The sequence below is a fragment of the Bombus bifarius genome, unplaced genomic scaffold, assembly GCF_011952205.1.
Source record: "Bombus bifarius isolate JDL3187 unplaced genomic scaffold, Bbif_JDL3187 scf7180000007996, whole genome shotgun sequence".
NCBI classification, from domain to species: Eukaryota; Metazoa; Arthropoda; class Insecta; order Hymenoptera; family Apidae; genus Bombus; species Bombus bifarius.
The window spans coordinates 1,066,671-1,089,268 of record NW_022884376.1 but is presented as its reverse complement, the minus strand read 5'-3'; the positions used below and the strand labels follow the sequence as shown (position 1 = coordinate 1,089,268).

The following is a 22,598-nucleotide window of genomic DNA, read 5'->3' as shown; positions in this document are numbered from 1 at the left end:
TTTATCTTAGACATTACGAGGTTTTCGCAAAAATTTGTCACCGGCTCGCTGCCCCTTTTTTCTGTCCTGTCTTTTCTATCTTCCTATCTTATCATACGTAGTATTTTAGTCTTTACATGGATTCGAAAAAGTGACTTCGCCAGTGACGAAATACTCTAACATCTTTCCCATATTCCTACGAAACGATTCACTACGACGCAAATGTGAAGATTTACGAGCCACGAACTTCTTTATATGTAAATTTCTAAAGAAGATGTACGTCCGACCTTGCGAAAGTAATAAGCGTTTGGACGAAAGAATGACAGATGGGAAAAAAAGAAACGTGCATTCTAATGGTAAGCGTTAGTTCGCCGAGGCGATAGTAACGAGCCACTCTAGAAACTATAACTCGAGTAATCAACGTAATATTCATCGCTTTCTCCAAACACCGTTAACGAACGAAAAAACGGTTTACGTTCGCGCAAAGTATCCATGAATTATGGTGTTTCCATATGCTGCAAAGACCTGTGTAAAAGTCTTGTAATTTGTTTGATAATTGCATCGAGTAGCGTTCATACCCAGCACAACTACCGAGTATAATTTTTTACAGAATGAAAGTAGTATTTCGTATGGAAAAGTGGGATCGTAAAGTTGAACGAATCGAGCCACGAAACGAAGAAGAAGGCGAAAGGATTTCCTAAATACAGAGAGAATCCTGATAGCAGGATCGTCGGGATTTCCGAAGGGGTCTTTTTCGAAAGAGACAGAACGCCACTCGTCGGCGACCGTTGTCGGAGGGCCGAAGAAGGAAATGTATTTACCACGGTAAAGTATATCGCGAAGAGAAAGGGGGGCCCCAAGTCGGCAGGTAAACGTGACTGCTAACTCGATTCGCTTCATTCAGTGCGTGATCCTTAGTCTCGTGTGTGCGTCTAACTTTGCCCCCCGGAGACTCGATTTTTTCACTCGTGTCCAATATCTCGAGAGGGAATAAGCGAATCCGGGCTCTATTCGTGCGATTTATTTTCGTGTCGTTACTGGATCGTTGTTACGCTAAGCGGTAATTCGCATTGGAAATAGAGTCGAACCGGTGGTTAGTGAGAAACGAAAGTGAGTCTCGTTCTACGATCGTAAACTGTCTGGGATAACCCAGTTGCATTCCTGTCACGATCGACCTTCCGCGTCCTTAAACATGCTCGATGATTTGAACAGCTGAGCAATCGAGAAACGAAAATTGCCCATCGAGGCAAGTTCAGTCGCTGTTCTAATTTAATATGACGTCTGGAGATTTCGACGAAAGAAACCGACGACATGTTTAGGAACCGAGAGAGAAGGGCAGCGTCGATCGATATCGGAAAACGCGATACAAAATACGAGACGGTCGGACCGTTTCGTAAAATCGGCCGAAAAATGTCGCTTTACTTTGGCTGCTTTTTATTCGTGCTGAACTGCGTCGTGGACGCGGGTCCAGTTTCGAGGAACGATTCCAACATTCTGCGAATCGGCAGGCCTCAAGACGCGTCGTCGATAACGGCCAGGGTGACAAATTTCAACAGCACCGATTACGAGGCGGAGAAGCAGACGTCGAAAGATAGGCGCGGCCCGTTAATCGAATTCAGCAAAAACAATCCGGAACTTGATTGGAAGAAGTATCTGAAGTTGTTCGACGAGAAGCAAGAGGAACACGAAGATCTGGATATCGATTTTATGAAAGAAAAGTTGCAGAAGACGGCGAACAGTATCCAATGGCTGGTGGATCTTTACGATCCCCTCGAGTGGTCCAGAGTACCTGGTAAACTCGGCCACGACTGCAGGAACGAACTAGAATTGTTTCTGAAGTCTCTGAAGGATGGAAAGCTATGGGCCGCCAAGAGTGAGTAGAACAAGCTCGCTCGAAAACGATCGGTAAACGATCGAGAAAGCAGCAGGCCAACGTTCGGGTCGTTTCCCGCCTCGCGCAGATCCACCGTCGTGTCACGCGATTAACAATCGCACTCGCGACGTTGCAACGTTTGCGTTTTAGTATGTGTCGAACATTTCTGGAATCGATACTTTGGTACTCGCACGTTGTCCGCAATTAATAACGAGCGTTCAGAGAAAGTCGTGTTTCGCTGTGTTTGCGAGCGGCGTGTCGTTGGCAGAGCCGATCGCTAAATCGGCGTTACTACGATGTGAAACAGCAATTTACCGCTTGATTTTCGCAAGGCTTTTGTCACGTTCCTCTAATAGCACCGGAACGAACGCTTTATCGTTAAACGAATTTTCGACCTTATTCCACCGTGGATAAAGCAATGAGAGAATTCTTGCGGCTCGGGACGATGCAAAAAGCCAAGTTGAATGGGCAGTCTATTACGATGTTCCAAGCCAAGTTACTGCGAAATTTAGGTCTCGAGCTAGGAACGCGAAGTTATTATCGTAAATCGCAATGGAAGCGAACCAACACCTCGTAGTTGTAAAGTTTCCCGCTTCTGCCGTGTCACGAAGCCAACGTCAGGGTGGGTGGTCGTTTCGATCACTGGCAAACTCGTCGAAGAAAGTTGGAAATTCGAAATATTCCCTTTCCATTAATTCTGACCCAGAGTGACTCTGAATCGGGTGAATCGAAAGTTTGTGTTTCGCTGGATTAATGCCACTCGACGCCGTCCAGCATTACGTAATTGATTTATTTCCATAAACCGTGGCATTCGCCCGATAACGGTATAACGTGCATTACGAATAGATTTGCTTTCTATACCACGGAACAGCTAACTCTTTATATAATTTGATTTATGCGTGAATTCCGTACACCGGTCTTTTCGCAATGATCGCTTATCTCGATCATCGCGGTTCCTTGTTAAACGCACTTAACGCACGATCGCCGAATCGTCGCTCGTATCTTTGAATATTCCTCGACGAATGCTAGAATTGGCAGAATTTATAGCGATTCAATCCGAAGGTCTCGAGTTCCTAATTTACGATCAGACGCATTTTTTTCGACGACCGTTACTTCGCTTTGGACATCGATACAGAGATCTTAAAACGATAGGATTCGTCTCAAAACAGTCTGAAAATGCTACTTTCTACCTCGAAGTCCAAATTCCATCACGATGGAGGTCGTGCGATCATTACTGGTTGGTAGAAAGAGAGAAAGACGCGCGAAGGATCATTCGACGAACCGATCGGTGCTCTGAATTGCGCGAATCCAATAGAATCGCATGATTTTCCAGATTCGCGATTGCTTCCGGCAATAAGCAAAGATCGGATTATGGCGAAACGGTCGGTCAAACTGCAACGCGAATATGCGCGCCGATTCGATAGCCGACAAACCGCATACGACGTTATCTTTCTCGCACTCGTACAGGCAGATTCACTTTCCAACGCGACGTAAACGCTCTCTGACACTGTTCGACCCCTTTCCGCAGAGATACGTCGCATTCATTGCGACATGCTGGTCGTGCAGGAACAGAGAAACACGAGAGATCCGCTGCACGGCCATACGATCGCTATATTTTTTTTTCATCGCCACTGATTCAACCAACGAACCTGTTCCAACGACTTACGAGTTTTGTGCTTTTAATCTACTAAGCTGATCTGTCGTTTTTCGTTCTTCAGAAGGAAAGAAATAATTCGGATTTTATTGAATTTTCTGTTATTTTTTTCCATTTATTCGCGTAGCGATTCATTTATCTCTCTACTGTTAAATTTTTCATTTTTGATATTGTTATATTTTTTATTTTATTATACTTATTATATTCGTTATATTTATTCACCTATTTATTTGTTATATTATTTTTCATTTTTCATTTTTGTTGTTGCTTTGTTTGTCGTCGAAATACTCTTTCAATGGCTTTACGATTTGACTCGCAATATTAAATACTTTTTCTAAGCTCGAAAAATTGTATAAAGCGTCTAAAAAAGACTGCGAGGATCGCTCCCATTGCAAGTTCCTTTTATCAGATATTCGTACAACATGCTGCGTTCGAGAGATTCTCTCTATTACGGAATAATTCATCGAACGATTCGTTTCTCCAACAATATTACACCATCGCTTTATTATTTATATTTCGATTCAAATACGCAGCAATTTTATCTGCCTACGGTGTACAGACATCGCCGAAGTTGTAAACAAATAAAATACGATGATTTCCGACCGACGTAATGATATCCCAAATACTTCGTTCATACTGATAATTTCTATCTGTTTCGAACGCGCAAAATATCGCGCGTAGGCGGTGCCCCGTCGAACGTATAAAAGGCAGTTACTATATCCTACGAGTTCTACGTTTGACATTTGACAATATCGTGAAAAATATCGATATTAAAAATTAACAAACTCGTAGCTCGTACGAGGGGATTCAGGGAGTCAACGAGCCTTATGAAACACACGCGTTATGCGCGTATTGTACGTATTTCGACGCTCCAGTTAAAAATTGGATTTTAACGTAGTCGCGTAGATACAGGGAACGGTTAAAAGCTCGCAACGACGCTAAGAAATTATGGAACACTCGTTTCAAACTCGATGAGTGAACGTAGCCCTCGAGGAGTAACCGGCGAACGCTGATTTTCCAGAAATTACTCCTTTGACAAATTCTCATTGAACGCACACAAGCTGTTACGTCGGACGATAATGTCGCAGACTACTTTGCTCGTACGTCGAAACAGACCGACACCACCCGTCACCGCAGTGTTTCGAAAGCTCGAGTCTGTTCACCGATCCTCCTTTTTCCGACGCAAACTGTTAATCGTCTGTGCACTCGACGAACAAAGTGTAATTGAATAGCTTGCTGAAAAAGAGCCTAGTAAATATACACGTAGTAAATACGAATGTAGTTTCTAGTCAAATATTTGAACGGTTTTATGAGAATTTTATTTATTACGCGAATATGGAAAGAACAAAGTTCTGTAAAAGCCATTCTAATTGTCAATTCGAACGTAGCTAACATTAGAAAATTGGAAGAAAAGCGTCGAACGCGATTCCCGCTTGCTAGAATTCTTTTCTCGAGAAGCATCCCAACTGTTGCACGCGAGATTCCATCTGGTCGATTTTATCGTTTACCTCTAATATCTCGACGATCCAAGATTCACGCGAAATTACGTCCGCTTAAATACGCGTTGTCGCCAGTGAGTCGTGTTTTCTCGTAATGGCAGTCGACTGTACTTTCTCCGCTACTGCGGTCACAATCTGGCTTTACGTAACTGACAATGAACCTTTCAGGCGTGGTCGTATAATCCAACCGTCGGAAACTAGAATGCCGGGCTTTTCGCGCGAGTCTCGAGCAAAAACAATGAAAACAGAGGAGAAGGAAAAGGATCTTCTCTCGGCGCGGCACGTCTTTTCACGATAGAAAAAACCTTTTGAAATCTCTTCGTCGCTATTGTTCTTTCAACTTTGAAATCTTATCTTTCAGCAGGCAATTCGTAAACCTATTCGAGACGGAGATTCATTGCAGAGAAACGACGGTGTTTGCGACGTGCGGTTATCTTCTTCCTCTCTTTTCCGGAAGAACGCTTTCTTTATCGCGTTTGATTCCTCAACGTGCTCCTTTCTTCGCAGTGTCGGACGCCAGTGGCCGTTACTCGTCGCAGTTCCATTTCGGGAACGGTTTCTGGCTTGGTTCGAGCACCCTCTGCAAAGAGCTAAATGCCACCAGAGGAAGTATTCGCCAGGAACTCGACGATACTCCGCCCTATGCGTTGAAATTTCACGTAGCGAGGATGTACTTGACGTTGCCCAAGGAACTCGAATTCTCGGTAAGTACTTCTGCTTGTTTCTTCCCGATCGTTTCAACTTTTCCATCGTTAACTCTTGTCTTCGTCGGATAAATTCGCGCGGAATTATCGTTTTGCACAAAGGTATTCCTAATTCGTTTAATTAAACCATCCTTTAACCAGCCTTCGTAAGTCGAATAGCGCGATAACTCCGACAGCGAATGAATTATTAGACGGATTAATTAAACGCATAGTTCGAAGAAACCGGCTTCGGCAAACGCACGAAACGTTTATCCTCCGAACGGAATTAGTCGACGAATAATTAATCGCAAACGATTATTTAGCCTCTGTTAAATATTTACGAGTCGAAGAATCCGCCGACTGCGTCGTCTTCGCCCGCGCGACGAGATTAATAAAGCGAGTTATTTATACGGCAAGCGGGAAAATTAACGCAACTACCGCGACAACCTGGCGATTATTAGCGTTTTGATCGTAGCGTAAATACTCGAAGAACTTTGTCGCTACCGAGAATCCGAGTTGCATCGTTTAGCTTAATCGGATTACACGACGCTCCGTATTTCGCGATTCTAGAGAAACAACCCCGTGCTTCGTAGTTATTTTCCTTCCTCGTTGCGACGCGTCCGGCGCGAGAATCAAGCTAATCAGGATAGAAACGCTGCAAGGTGGCTATCGTTCTTGGAATGCTATTCGAAGATCGAGAAGCCGAGGTAAAGAGCAGCACGTGGGAAATCTAAGACGCGGGAAGTTCTCGCGTGGCGAAAATCAACGACTTCTCCCGTAACAGAGTAGTTGATAGTTAGTGTTTCACGGTGTCCACTAAGGTGGTTCCTAGAAATCGTTTACAGCGCGACCGATACGGAAGAGTTTCTACATGGGAAGATTATCGCGAGGGCAGATGCAACTGTACGTCGGGCGAGTTCGAAATCGTTTCGCGACTTTCCCGTCAGACGTGCGGTGGTTGGCATGATCGCGCTGGAAAAACGGGTAGCAGAAACGGACGGAGCAACGAAGGAAGAAAACCTAGAAAGAAATTGAATTTTAAAAGCCCGTCGAACTTCGAGGCAGTTTGGAAATCATGGCGCAAAGTAAACCGAGCGAAATGCGAGGGCATAAAAGTTTAATTAATCTTGAAATTGAATCTTCCTGCTCTGATTTATCTTGCGATTCAGCGTCTGAAATTTAATTAAGACGCCTCGATAGTTTTTTTCCTGCTTCTTCGTATCTCGGCGACGTAATTCCATGCTTGTCGAGCCACATCGTAGATCGAACTAGAACCAATTTGTTTTCAGACGAGACAAGTATTTTTGGGTCTTTGCCTGCCAGCTACGTGCGACCAAGCATCCCTGACCTCGATGCTAAGAGCGAACGCCGATCGAGTCGAACGAGAAGGTAACTCGACTTATCGATCGACCGGCCCGAAGATCCACATCGTTGCGGTGAAATCTGTGCCTTCGAGCAATTACAACCCTTGGCGCGATCCCAAGTCGTACGTTCTCTTGTAAGTAACGCAAGAACTTTTCTTTCGCCGTGGCCCGCGTAAATCGTAAGTCGACCGATCAAATTTTCCACCGAACTCCACCATCCGATAATCTATCGCGCGATCTCAATTATTTTTTCGTTTGCGAGACTGCCGCGTTTATCGGCTTCGTTCCACTAGATCGCCAACTCGAACAAACCGACACATTTTCTTATATCAGCTTTAGATTACGAGCAAATAATTGCAAAGGTCGAAAGAAACTTCGAACGACGGATAAAAGTCGCTGAGAAGTCGGAGAAACGGCGTAACCGCGTGGAACAAGATATCGCGAGATATTACGGGATACGTATCTTCGATCAACAAGAATTTCCATGCATGACACTCTTACGCGAATTCGCGTCTGTTTACTTACGTAAAAAATATTCGAACGTTTCCGCGTATGAAGCAACTACGTGATGAGGACATACATATGTATTTAAATACTCGTAAAAGATCAGTGGCGCGGTTTACCTGCAGTTAAACTCCGACGAGACAATTTTTAAGACCCCGCTGCATTTGCAAAGCTCGTTCGACGTGTTTCAAGCCATTAGCAAACCACGAGTTTCTGCGGTTTAACTTTTCGTGGTCAAATTACGAAATTTCAGAATTCGAAATACGAGCATGCTCGGTGCAACGCAATCAGCGACCGGCGTTTCAACGAAATTACGCTAATTACGAAATTCCATTGAAGACCTAACAACGCATAGAAATATATTTTTTGCCGCGATTTCTTCGGTTACACGACCGGAATTTGCGCAATGGTTACATTCACTTCGATAACTTAGCACGAATAACTTACACACGCGTTCACGTAACTACGTGTCGAGATGGCTAGCTAACTCGCGCTAACATTACGATATGTTCCAATGTATTGGCTTATATAAGAAAAACTTTTCCTCGTTGTCCGATTAGACGCGCGTCTCCGTTCGCGTAAAGAGGAATTCGCGCGAAGAAACGAAACAAAATTAAGTTCTCTCGATCGTCGGTTACAAGTGCCTATTTTTAAACGATACGCGAAGAGAAGCGAGCTCGAGGGTTTTTGATCCTGCACACGTATAACCCGATAGTTCGTTAACTTTCTTGTTCCTAAAAGCAGCGTCGAAGGCACTGGAGCAGGTGGTAGTATTTTTAATTGTACGACGTTGTAAATTTGTCTAGTTACAGCGAGCCTGTATCACAGGTTTATCGTCCGTACGATAGCACGCTTAATGCTCCATCACGGTGCACGTACGCAAGCTCGTTCATCTACGGGCGCGATACGCTTTCTGTACTTTCTTCTGGAATGGAATTACGGTCTCCGCGTAAACCATCGCAGCAAAACTTTTTTAGAACGCGTTTTGCTCGCCCGATGCAGTAACGCTCGCACCGATTCAATCCATCGCGACATTCCCTTTCGTACACAACTCGGCAATTTTCTGAAAAAGCAGATCTCTTCGAAAAAAATATGTTGCCACATCCGTTCTACTTTTGAGTAGTTGCGACAAATCGAAAGAAAAGATCGAACACGCCTCGATGGAATATTATGCGAGCCATGTCACAGTTACACGAAAGCGCCATAGAACAACGATTGCGTCAATGACAGTCCGAACAGAAGAAAGATACGAAAAATACGCTGCACGCAGATCGTTGGTTGCATTACTTGCACAACTTAGATTCATATTCGCCGTGTCTGTGGCGATGCCAGAACGGTTTTTGCAAAGCCATCGGATCGCGAATTATGCAACGCGGCTGCGTCGCTACTTTAACAACTCAACTCGAAAGTTGTACCAAAAGACACTTAACTTTCGAACGTCATCCGCCGATTTTTCCTGGAGAAACTTGCCTTCGGATCCGAGATAATATCTCGTAGCGATTCTATCGCTGCGTCCTTGCACCGGGCCAATTAAATCTCGATAAACGACGTTATGTCACCGGTGGAAAGAACGGGAGAAAGCGAGAGATTGGTAATCGATGCGAATCTCTAAATGCATTCGAGGATCGTTGTTCGATCGAAGACAGAAACGAGCTCGTGCTAAAAGGAATTACTCTGCGTAAATCATAACGAACACAAAGCAACGTCGTATACATCCAACCGCCGAATACCTCGCTACTTTGGACAGAATTTTTCGCAAGTTTCGAACAGCGGCTTGATTCGCCACGATGAACTTTGATAGATGCCGAGAGAGGAAGCGCTTTTATCGCATGCCAACGACTTAAGTCGCTCTCGGTAAAACGAGAAACTATGCAAAATGAACGAAAGATCGACGATCGCGTAAATACCGGAGAAAGCTCGCCGCGTCGCTCTACTTCCGCTAAAAATAGTAAAAGTCCGATTTTAATCGAAAAACTTGGGTCATAAATATTCGAATCGTTCGGCTGTACTTGGTCGGTCGCTCGATGAACAGAACTAGCAGCAAGATGCTTCCAAAGGGTTCGCTACCTTCGAACTTGTAATTTTCTCCTAACTGCAAATTACGTCAGTGTTAACCTGCTCCAACTATAAATAGGAATTCGCACCTCGTCGCGTCCTTGCACGCGATGCATATATACCTGTTAACTATAATACAACAAGTAGCGCGTCCAAGTTCCAAGGCAAGTTACAATCTTATGGCCTTAAAACGATCTCCGTTTAGATAAGATCGTGCACCTCGAGATTATTAAGCTCCATCCACAACAGTCGCTACATCTTTCAGCTTTCGTCTAAGGTCAGGGTTACGATCCTCTTTCTTACTAACTTTTCGTAGAATTGTACGAATTGATCGATTTTCTCGATAGTCCGAATCAAAAGTTTACGACCTATTTACTTGTAGCTTAATCGTTGCAAAAATGTACGTACGTTTCGGCGTAACCACGTTCGAAGAAAGTGTTTCGAACAAACTGCGCGATTTTTGCAAATACGATCGGTATTTGCATCGATGTATTAGCAATTTCGTTGCTTTCCAGATTGCGCAAATATGTAGGTTTTAATCGTCCATTTACGATCATCGTTTTACACTCTCTCCCCCTCTCGATGAGCCACGTATTTATATTAGCAACGAACCGGTTTACAGCAATTATGCAATGAGCATTGCATTTGCAGTTTAATGAACGCGAGAGAGATTCCGAGCCCGTGTTTACATCGCATCCACTGAGATCAAAGCTCTCGAATTGGACACCCTGTCCGACTTCTGAATAGATACATTCTGGAGTTTCGCTTCTTCCGGCGATCGATTTGCTTGGAAGTTCGTGTTAGAGCGCGTATCGGCAGGTGTGCACGGTCGCACGTGTGCCTCGAATGTATTACGCAAGATCGTAGAAAGGCTGAAAGCGTCGACACGTGAAAGTAGATTCGCTATTGTGTGCATTCCACTCGAAGGCGGAATTGATTCGATTCGCGTCTCTCTACCGATTTTAATCGTTCAACGTCCAGAAGAGGGTACCACGGCCATCGGTTTTCTCACATTAAGGTTAGCATTGCTCCAGCTGGATCGATTTTGAAAGCTGCTTGCCGGATCGAACGATCGTTTCAGCAGAAATTACATAAAGGCTATCGAAATACGACTACAGAATGGTGAAGTTTTATCGCGTTAATACCGCTAACTTCGCTCTAACGTACCATCGAATAACATATACACTCGTTATGCAAAGGAGCCAGCGAATCTGCAATGAAAATGCACGCGTAATCGTCCGAATTTAATTACACGAAAATGCAAGAAACGACGCATAATAAGGGCCGACTCGATGAATAAGCGAATCACCGCTCCGCGCGTTCTTAGATAATTTACATTTATGAATAAAATTAGATGAAAAGTTTTCCACGCTGTCCAACAACAAAAAACTGTGTTGCCACAATTTTTCATTTGCATGTATTAAAGGAGAAAGGAAAAGTACTGAGATAACGCCGTGCGGAACGAAATCTTATTCATGGGATACAAAGTATGACGAACATAGTACGTAGGAAACCATGACGGACGAAATCAAATTGCGCTTATTATCCTTAGGATTCTCAAGCGTCGTGTTGTCAATGGAGATGGTCATATTGGATCTCCGATTCGACTCGGAGTAGCCAGTTTTCTCGAGGGATAAAGACGTTGCACGGTTCAATTTCTGGATAAATTGAAAATTTTTATCGCCGCGTTACGGTTACGCCCCCGAGAGATTCGGATAAAGGTTCTGAAAGGTTGGTAAAGGTACCTAATCTTCGACCTAGAAACGATCCTATATAAGTAACGCATTAACCGAAAGTTTCCAGCCGGTTTCGATGCTTTTCGGACACGAGGATGAAACTGCTTTACCAATTTTCACGGTAATCCTGCTCTTCTTTCTTTTCCTCGATTTTCCTTCGATGAGCTTTCCTCGGACATGCGAACAAACTACCGCGTGACTCCGGAAAAATCTCGAAATAAATAGGAGAAATGCAAATGAGTCACGGCATAATTTAAATCTGGCAAGTTTTATACCGCTGCCTTCCATCGTAATATAAAATGACGACGAGAGAGTCCCCTTAAAGCCGAGGGAAAAACTTGTCCCCCGTTTTGTTCTCCCCCAGCGCATCGTGATTCGCGTTTAAGGGCCTATTAACGTAGAAAAATGACGAACTTTTTGTCGTTTGTCCCGCGCCAAGCGGAATAAGCTCTCTTTCTTCCACCAACTTTGACAAACCGAAATACTTTACTTACGATTACTCGGTTCTGGCATAGTACGCCTTCTGTTCCTAGTTGTACCGCGAGTCGATCCCTCGAGTATCGATTTCTTTGTTCTCTGCCATAGCTCGCTACTTTAACTGGAAAAAATGAGAAAGAGAAAGACGAGCATTATTTATTGTTCGCTTTCCCCCGGGAGGAGGAACGCTCGATGGGGAGAATGTTTTCCGCGAAGCGTCGTTGCACGTCGATTAAAAAGGTTAAGCAAGGAAAGAAAGTCACGAAGTCGATATCGCACGGTGAACCCGATTGCGCTTCATCGCGATTTTTCTTAGTATAACGGAACGTTAATTATCCAAATTAATTATCGTACATCTCGCTGTCGTATAAAATGAAACGTTTCCGTATCAAGCAGTAACAGAAGCTTTCTAATAAAAATATGGCAAGCTCTTTCAAGTTTTATCGTCGTTCCCCCATTTCAATTTTCTCTTAATCGGTGATCCGATGATCGATCGTACCGTTAATCGTTCCGACGATCAATGTTCTACCGTATATTCAAAAGTAATTCTTCGATGAATCGCGAGCTACGAAATAAACCTCGAAACGACCAATTTCCAGTTAGAGTGATTGAGTCGTTACGAATCTTTATGACCGACGTAAAGTCACCGTCGACGGGTAATGATTCCGCAGGTGGTTCGATTTTGTGGGAAGCGTTCCAGAAATCTGGAACACGCGCTATACATAAATCTCGCAAACTTTATTGGTTTTCCTTCGTCTGTATCGATATACTTGGCCTCTATCGATGCTTAGAAATCTACGTTACGTAGCTATCTCTAAAAATTCCGCGAGAAATCTACCGTTACGTATCGAGTAACCGCGTTATGAATATTCATTAACGACGCGATTAATTTGCTCCTTGATCGTCCATTATTTTAATTTTGAAAAAATTTTGTTCGATCTTTAAAGTCTAAATTTATTGTCAATTCGCATTGGAACTTGGGTCATAAATTTTCGATAATGTAAAACCGTTCGTATGTTTAATAGCAGTAACATCGCTATCGAGGATAGACGTAACCCAATTGCTTTAAAGAGATGTTAATTGCATTCGCAGTGTTCACGTTTGGTCATGCTCGTTTAGATTACCTCGCGTTTCAAATTGATTGATCAATATGATAAAAATTATTGCGGCTAAATGTGCTTAATCGTACAATTCGTAATTCGTTTAATGCCCAGTTCTACTTTCTAAAAAACACGAGCGATTAGCTGTTCGTAAACCCGAATTATTATTGTAGGATTTTCTTATTTATTTGGAATGGACTGGAATGGAAATACAGCAATGTGCCATGACTAAGACAACTAAATAGTTCGTTTACAATTCTCGTCACCACGGTTCCAACGCGCTCTCTCTCTCTCTCTCTCTCTCACGCGGACCATCCTCCTCGACAACGTTGACGACACTCTCTGACGACGCTGACAACACTCTGATTTCTCGACTAACTATCGACCGTTAATTCGTCTTTCTCCCTTAACCCTTTCGCTTCGACAGTCCAATCCGCCGAAGTACTGTCACTGAACGGAAACGCGCGCCAGAAATACGCACAGTGTGCGTGGTTGCTGTATACACGTTTTCCTAAGTCTTAAATAACTATAATTCTTGTAAGAACCGTATATGAAATATCGTTTCATTGTCAATGGATCTAATAGATTTTTTAGCATGAAACAGTATACGATCGTCTGGATATTTGAAATATATTGCGTGAAACGTTTTGATGTTGTTTCGATAATGAGTAACTTGAAGAAGTGATTAATCCAATATGTCAATAAAATCAGCAAAAAATGTTCCGCCGATAACGAAAAAATATACTATTGACTACAGATAGCACTTGTATTTATATGCATCATTTGGATGCCGGATATATGCTGCGCTCGAAGCGAAAGGTTTAACATGGTCGCATAGGCCTTTTTCCGCGTAACTGTTCGATCGAAGGGTCCACGACACACTGATGAGCCTGTCGGCACTTAGGCTTTCTCGCAACATTGTTTATGGTTCACCCGATATTTCTTAGGCCATTTGTCCACGATACTACATTATTTATACGTATAATGGAGGCAACTGTTTACAGGGGTATCAGCGTAGGTTAATCGCGTTTTAAAGCGAGCAGCGAAATGTCGTGGAAAAAGGAGCAGGAGACGGAAAACGAATATGCCACGGGAAATTTCCTATATCCCTTCGTGATTTAAGAGCGGTTTAGCGGTATTACCATCAATTTTACATTTTAATATACGCTTTAATGCTTCGCTGTAATCTCCTCGATATAATTTTAACCACTCGAAAAAATGTAAATTTGTCCGATAAAAAGATTGCTCCATTAAAATTATCATCGCGAAAGAGACAGCTTATGGAGGTTACGTTAACCAACGGAGATTACGCGATTAGTTTTCTCGAATCATCCTGTAAAGAGGATACGTTTCTTTAATTCATCCTGCTTTTGCACGTTACGTTCGCGAAACATATTTCCGACTGGTTTTTCAGCGGAGTTGCAGGCGCGCTACTATTTCTGATGATCTGTGCGACTATGTACGAGTACAGAACAGGAGTACAACCGAATGTCAAGGATGTGGAATCATCTAGCGTATCGAATAACAACGAGAGACTGAGCAATTTTTCCAACAAGAATCTAAACCAAGATGGCGAAGTGATCCAAGAAAACGGGGAGGAGCTGATCGAGAAGGGGAAGAACTTGCAAAAAGAATCGCCTGATCGTTCTGAAAAGGAGAGCAAGAAAGGTGACGCATGCTCAGCGGTTCGCGTTACTCGCTAATAATCTTTGGATCCTCTAACAGTTTTCTTTCTCGTCCATTTCTTTTCAGGCTTCTGGCTAACGTGTCTAACAGCCTTCAATCCTATCGCGAACGGCAGCAAGATCGTTAGCACCGAACCTGCCGCGAGAGACAGCCTGACTTGTCTGCATGGGCTCAGAGTGTTCTCGCTGGGATGGGTGGTCATGGTGCACACCTATCTTCAAGTCTTCTCCATTGCTGGTAAAGTGATCATCCCTTTTCGGAAACAACATCACGACGTTCGAGTAATATCGGTGAACGTCCGTTTGGACCACCTTGGGCCACTATGTTTTAGTAGAACTCGAGTGATTTTCTGGTCGCTATAATTTACGAGTACAAGGAACATTGTTATTAGTCGTTCGTGAAAATAATAATTGTCGTAATTGCGACGTTGCTATTAAGAACACCGAGAATCATCCTCGTCGACGATAGATGAGATTCGATGGAAAAAGATTGCAAGCAATTAGAATTTAGAGTAGCTTTCACGGCTGGAAAAATTATTTATTAATATAGATCCGATTAATTTCTCTGTGCGACATATTGTGACGTAACGGAATACGTGTACCGGTCTGCTGGTTCACCGTAATCGAATTTTCTTCGTCTCGATATAACGCGTTACCTCGAACTTTCTCTGATAATTTCGAGATGAGATGACTTTCTCTATCGCCTTACAGAGAACAAAACTCTGCGTTCGGTGACAGAGCGGAATTTTATGTTCCAAACTATCAGCAACGCCACCTTCTCCGTAGACACATTTTTCTTCATCAGGTAAGACACATCCGATGACAAGTATGCTCGTTACGAGATAATCAATCGCCTAATCCATACGAATGCGACTGTTTCAGTGGCTTGTTAGTTACGATCCTCTTCTATCGGTCTTCCGGTAGCTTGAAAAATGACAAGGGCATTTTCTGGAAGACGTGTTTCACCAAATTTATCATCATGATCCTCTACAGATTTATCAGGTAAAAAAGATCGAACTATTCTACGATACGAAAACAGAACGGATTAAAATTGTAAAAGTTTCGCACGTGGTTCTATTCCAAGTCGATAGCGAAGAGATCCACGATAAAATCCGATACACGATTCGATCGAGCATACAAATTTCAAATAAGGAGAAATCTCTTCCAATAAACGACTGTCAAACCTCGGTCAAGCGAATTCGCATACCGATCTCTTTTCGTTTTCTTTTACCAAGATTGACACCGGCGTATCTCTTTGTCCTGGGAATAAACGAGATCGCCATCAAGTATGCGCTATCAAGGACGGTGTTCTCGCCAGTGATCGTCGACCATTTGACGTGCGAAAAGTTTTGGTGGAGAAACGCATTGTACCTTAACTCGCTCTACCCTCGTACCGAGATGGTAAGGATATTGGATCAACATTTTTACCATTTAGAAAATTAATAGACTCGTTAGCGAATTAACAGAGTCGTTGGTTAATATTGACGTAGCTCTTAACACGAACGCAAATACAATTAAATCAAAGAACGACGATGCATAGCGAGAGGAGGATGCGGCAAAATTTCCAGGAGGAAGTACGAGTCGCGGAGATTACGGGGCGGGAAGGTGTCAGCGTCTCGATCGTTTTCCGATAATTAATTCTATCGTTCGGAGAAAGTTCCAAAGTGCCGGGACAACGCGGAGAGTGTCTAACCGTTCTAGAATTAATTTCATCGTCCATGAGAAAGAGTGGGTTAATCATTGGTTAAACAGCCGACCGTTTGCTTCCTCGCATTTCAAAGATCTGTAGCGAGAAATTACGAGCTGCCACTGTCAAACCAGAGGAAAAGATCGTCGTGTCTATGTAACGTCTATGAAAACGGTTCTACTTGATCGAACGAGTACGACGTTTGATCCATTAGCTATCAAGTTTTTCTCGGCTATAGATTTTCCATGGAACAAGTATTTTTTTTCCGATACTCCCCGATAGTATGACCTATTCTCAGTACGTTGAACCTTGACGTGATTATCCTATGAATACTTGATTAACAACTTTCCAGTGTATGCTGTGGAGCTGGTATATGGCGAACGACACACAGTTCTACGTTCTCGGAATACTTTTGCTTCTTCTATCTATCAAATACCTGAAGGCCATCGTCGTCGTGATTTTGCTGTTGATCGCCTCTTCGTGGTTTACCACCTTCTCCGTCGCCTATTCCAACGATTACATCGCCAGGTAATTAATTCGTTAAGCGTTAAAAATTTGTCGATTGCACGTTTAACGTCGATTAAACGTTCCGGTTTACCTCTGTTCAGCAGTGAAACCCCTTCGTTCTCTCTTTTTCTCCTTTTTTGTCGCGTGTCGTGTCCATTGTCAGAACGTGTAATTTCAACCACCTACTTTTAGACTGGATTTAACGGTATTCGATTTATAAATGAAACACCACCGCTTTAAATTTCGACCCGTTATAATTAAACGTCAGATTTCTAGCTTTGCGAACGGTTATAACGCGATTACTCGCTAATTATAATAACTTAGCGAGTCCCGTACTTTCCACTTATACCGCACTTGCCGGCTATCTCTGCCGCGTAAATCTTCATTCTCTCTTTTTGTTTCTTCCCCGGTTAGAATCCAAGAACCGTTTGCGCTTTTCGACGAGCTGTACGATAAGCCTTGGCTGAGAGCTGGGCCTTACTTCGTTGGCATCATCACCGGTTACATTTTGTTCAGAACGAATTGCAAATTGAAATTGCCTCTGGTAAGTAGCTTAATCCGGCACCTTAATAAGGTAAAAGATGCTCCGTTTGATCTCGGAAAGTGAAACGTAAATTCCCCTTGGTGGACCAACGTGGCAGATATCCCGACGAGTTTAAAATCAAGGAAACCTGTTCCAGTTAATCTTTGATAAATTATTTGGTCGTCAGCTGATACTCGTAACCGAGACGAGATCGAGCTAGCGAGCTTAAACGCCACTGTTGCAGATCGTACGAGTAATCGGCTGGGTGTTATCTACTGCCATAATGTTCTCGGTAGTCTACGGTCTATATCCCGGAAACTTAACCGTGCCGGTGAGTTCCGTGTACGCCGCCTTAGGACACACCGCCTGGGCGATCGGTGTATCCTTCATCGTGATTCAATGCTGCACCGGGTACGCTAGAATGATCGACAGTCTGCTGTCGCTCAAACTGATATATCCGCTATCGAGGTTGACTTACTGCGCGTACTTGGTGCATCCTGTCATCATGATGGTCACTGTATCCCAGATGGATGGTCCGCTCCATCTTCACAACAATATCGTGGTAAGTCTAGGCAGAACGAGCCAGCTGTCTTCGGGTCCGAACGGCGACAATGTGTGCTTGGGTGAATCTCAAAGTGTCGGATGGTTCGAATCAGACATAAACAACTATTTTTACCTTCGTACTTTCTCGAAATGCTCACTTTTCATATGGTTTTCCAGCTGATCTTGTACTTTGGCAATCTGGTCGCCTCCTACTTGATGTCGTTCTGCATTTCCATCGCGTTCGAGGCGCCCATCGTCAATCTGCTCAAGATCGCTTTCATATCGAAGAAGAGGATAAGATAGAGAAAGATCGAACGTAGCGTATCGCGCGATCGACGCTAGGTAATGGACGTTTCGATTTTCCTTACAATAGGCGCGTTATTAAAAACCTGCTATCGACTTCCTTGTTCCTCAGGATTTAATCGTAGCTCTCCAGTGCAAGAGGAAAGAATCCCCGACTCTCTGGCAGATATTTTCGGGACAAAGATAAAAGCCGCTTTCGTGCATCTATTTTTCTCGACAACGATACAATACACTGCTGCCGTGCTTTGACAATTTAGATGATACGAAATCAATGCGATTTCGTCGTACTTAATAGGAATATGTTTGCACAGGCGCTTATGACTGTCGTAAAGTATAAATCAAAGGCAAATGCGTCTTCCGTAGAATACAAGCGATCAAAGCGTATTAAATTCGTAATTTCTCAGAAAAAGCGGGCGTTCATTTTGTCTCGCTCATCGTTCGTGTCAAGAGTGTGAGAAAGATTCTTCGCAAAGCATCGCCGAAACGATAGGCTTCTCGCGTGTTATTTTATACGATTCCAATAGCGTTTTTACCGTCGATCATGTGCCACGAGAATATTTACGATTGGTGCAGTAAGGAAACTTGGACAAAAGTTGGAAATCGAGCGAAGATCGAAAGAAGAAACGATCGGGAGCCGTGTCCAGCCACCGCTAGTCCAGTTCGACGAAAGCAGAGGAAATCGGAAAACGATAAAGGCGGCGAAACAATTGTAGCTTAAGACCGAACTTTAAATAACTAAGATCGATAGCACACCTGTTCGCGAGTGTCAATAACGAAAGAAAATGTTTGTACAAAAAATTGAAAAAAGCGTTTCATTTTAAACGTACTGGTATTTCCCGAGCGACGAATATCTTGTCTGCGTGTGCGCCAAAACGACAGAAATAGGAAAGCGCGTTAAAGTTAGATCGAAGAAAAAATAAATCGATATTTGCGCGATCTCTGACGCTGTTTCACGCCTGGACGAAATTTAATGTTAGACGGACGTGATTCGTTTAAAGTGATCGTTGCTTCGTTAAATTACAAAAAGCAGTTGAAAAACGAGTACGTTTTTTTCACGTCATTCTTTCTTAGATACTAACTCGATACGCGTCTGTTTACCGCAAAATGAAATGAAAAACTGTCGTCACGTAGGCGTTATAACTGTTAGGAAAAAGAAAAATATTATGCAAAGCGTGCCGAATCTCTTCTGCTGCCAACGGCTAAATTAAAAATCACTGAAACGTAATTGATATTTGGAGTAAAAGATTAATAGTAAAAAGGAGTTTCTCGTTTACTCGTGAACCAACGTTCGCGGTGTTTCGCCACACGGCGGTAAAAAGTAACCTTACCTTTTTTTCATCCTTTGACGTAAAAACGTAACGGAAAAAGTAAGTAAATATATGCGGGCAGAAACGAGCACGAAGGAAAATATGTAAACAGCGCACGGAGTAATTCTGGCCTAGTACTGGTGCACGCGTGTTCGATCTTTGCGCGGTGCTACGTGCTCGGAAGCACACGATTAGTAATGCAATTAACGTCCCGTCAATTACGGCCGTATAACGTCCATTTCACGCGATTATCGCAACGCGACCGACTGTCTCGCACTTGCATCATCTGTCGCGTATATCAATGCCATGACGTTTGCCTTCTCTTTCTGCGTATTCTCGAAACCTGCTTATAAACTTCGCTTCTTTCCCTTTCGCTTTTTCATTTCTCGCTTCCTCTTCGGGAATACTTTGATTCGCCTCGCGATTCCGCTATTTCAACGCTATTATTAAACTATTTGCAGCGCAGTGTTGAAAAATCTTCGAGCAAAGATCGCGACGTATTTTCGAGGAAATTCTAGTTTCATTCCAGTCCCGGAGAATCCGGAGAATCCAAGATCAGAGTCGTCTAGTACGGTTTACGATATATCACGAAACTGTAGCCATCAAACAGTAGTCAGAAATCGAGATGACACGCTCGTGGCTCGAGCCAAACCGAAATTCTGCCAACTGTCTTCCACGTGCCTTTTCTCGTTCCGCTTCTAATAACGATTACGAAAAAAAAAAAAAAAAAATCAATGGAACTTTTACGAGCCGGAACGTTCGGAAATCGAATATCATGGAATATGATTTTCGAGGCAGTCAAATTTCCAAGTGATTTTAGAAGCGAATTTTCATCTCCGAAATAGCGATATCCGATAACTGGAATCGAAGGTTGGAAAGAAATGAGACGAGAAGAGTAAAAATTTACGAGGATCCTCGGTCGGATAACTAGTTCGTTAATGGAATCGAATGCAGATCAGGCAGGCCTGTATTTCGTATTTGTAGTCGAGCAAATAGATACGGTTAATCGGCATAGTCGGCCCTACAGCAACCAGAGTCTAATGCTAATACAAGTACGAGCATCCCTCCATTGACAATCCAATTTACGTATATATCCTGTGTAGCTTCTAAAGTGCATCGTCTAAATCGAATTCGAAATGCGCGTCGGTTTTCGGCCGACTTCTCGACCATCGTTTTAATCGAGCAAATACCGTGTAACGAATAACGATTTAATGCGTTAACGAAGATTATTAATGAAACGTTACATGTCGTTGATCAATTGCAGATAACGAATCGGACGATATGATCGGTAATATAGGATCGAATATTTTATACTCGCTCGTTAGAGGCGGTAACAAGTTGCGCGCAACTTCGACCCGCTTAATTTTTCATTGTTCTCTCGATTATTCGCATGTACGTGTAACGTACATGGCTGCAAAGTTTCACGAACTTTCGATGTTTCGATCATCGAATTTATGTTATTCTCGACTACTGCTCCATTTAATGTACTCGTAATTCTGCTCGTTATTCTCGACTCGATTTTCAGAAGTTACGCGTTTCATGCACGTCCTGTTCGAACGATATACGCATGCATGCATGTACACGCATATATACAGATACGATATAGGTATACAATAAGTACATAGATATAAAAGTTCGGTACGGTAAATGTCTAAATATTCTCGCCAGCCGCTATATTCGGGCCAGTGGTCAGAGGTGAATATCCAAGGCGAATACGATGTTACGGTATGAGCGTCCTATCACATGCCGTCCGTTTCGAGTGATTTCGCGGTTGCACGTGTCAGCACGGGTACACGCTCGCGTATGCATAGAAGGCCGTGCTTTGCCGCAGGTGTACCCGTTTTCGTATTGTCACGCAAACGTCATCGGATTAAGTTGACGACGTAAGCGAAAGATGAACAAACGATAACGTAATGGTACGAGCTAGACGCCTCGTTAACCGAATCGATATACAGTGCGTTAATCATCGCGCGTTCCTCTCTGCGTCCAACCGGTTAATGCGCACGCACCTATTGTCGGTAGCCAATTAAGGCTTCGAGGGGCATTACGGTTAATGGTCTCGCCTAAATATTTCATCGTTGATGAAACGCAACGTATTTCCGATCGTGCGAGTAATAATCCAGTTCGAGCGAGTCGAACGCACCTGTATTTTCCTCGTTTCGGTAAAAATATTTCCGGGACAGCACAACACAGGGAAATACCGCGCGTATTCCAAAATATTTCGTTTTAAAGGAGATATATTCGTATCGATATGCACAGCCGGAAATATACGTATGTTAGTACCGAGAACGAATAAGAATGCCGCGCTCTTGCAACCATTTCCGTCCCTATTTCGTCCAATTTGTTCTTATTCGCGTTTCGAATCCATCACCGACCAATACCAACGATGTTGGAGAAAATTTTACGTAGTTTCTGTGATTTCATTTGCTCGTATGCATGACGAAAAGTGGAAACGTCCAAGATGAACTGTATCCGACGTCTGTTTCGCGAATTCGCCCTGAAACCAGGTCGTCCTCGTGAAATAATTGGAGCAAAGTTGTGTATGATATACGAACAGGCCTATTTTCCACGAGTTACTGGAGCAAGGACTGCTTAACGAGATACGGAAGCGGAAGATCTTAACGCTTTCGCTGCTATATTTTACTGCCGATTGTACGTGCAACACACGGTCGTTACATCTTGACGATTTACATCGTTACACGGGTCCAAAGTTAAAGGAAAGCTTTATCGAAAAAGTGGAACGAGGCAGAAAGGGGCTGCAACGACGGAAAGAACTGCAGTTCGAGGAAATCGTCGATCAAGGTACCCGAAGGAAGATGAATTAATCAGAAGCTCGCGATATCGAAAACACGTAGAGGAGAGTATCGAAGAAATTGATGGTGGCGCAGGCGCGGGGAACGTGGCGCGCAGCAAGAGCCGCATTTTCACGAGCAGTTGGCCTAAAGGCGTCGCAGATCGAGCACGCGAAACACGAGTCGCCCAGTATCGGTCGAAAGACACGAGGTTTCGCGTGACGTCGCTATCCCAACTTGCAGATAAGTGTTTTCGAAATACCAAAAACTTATTTCGCTTGGACCGGATTGACGATAAATAAATTCCGAAAATAATCGACTACCGAT

The 22,598-nt window shown here is 43.4% G+C and overlaps 1 protein-coding gene across 1 annotated transcript; it reads left to right on the top strand.

Moving 5' to 3' along the window:
- Positions 1-1,389: 1,389 nt before the first annotated feature.
- On the top strand, positions 1,390-19,802 carry LOC117206069 (nose resistant to fluoxetine protein 6-like). The gene is made up of 13 exons (XM_033445068.1): positions 1,390-1,852; positions 5,513-5,709; positions 6,978-7,186; positions 14,339-14,592; positions 14,677-14,847; positions 15,321-15,414; positions 15,492-15,611; positions 15,845-16,010; positions 16,649-16,824; positions 17,218-17,347; positions 17,571-17,888; positions 18,047-18,211; positions 18,285-19,802. Exons 1-12 carry the CDS (start codon positions 1,390-1,392, stop codon positions 18,170-18,172), a joined length of 2,424 nt encoding a protein of 807 aa, XP_033300959.1. The 3' UTR covers positions 18,173-18,211; positions 18,285-19,802.
- The last annotated feature ends 2,796 nt before the right edge of the window (positions 19,803-22,598 follow it).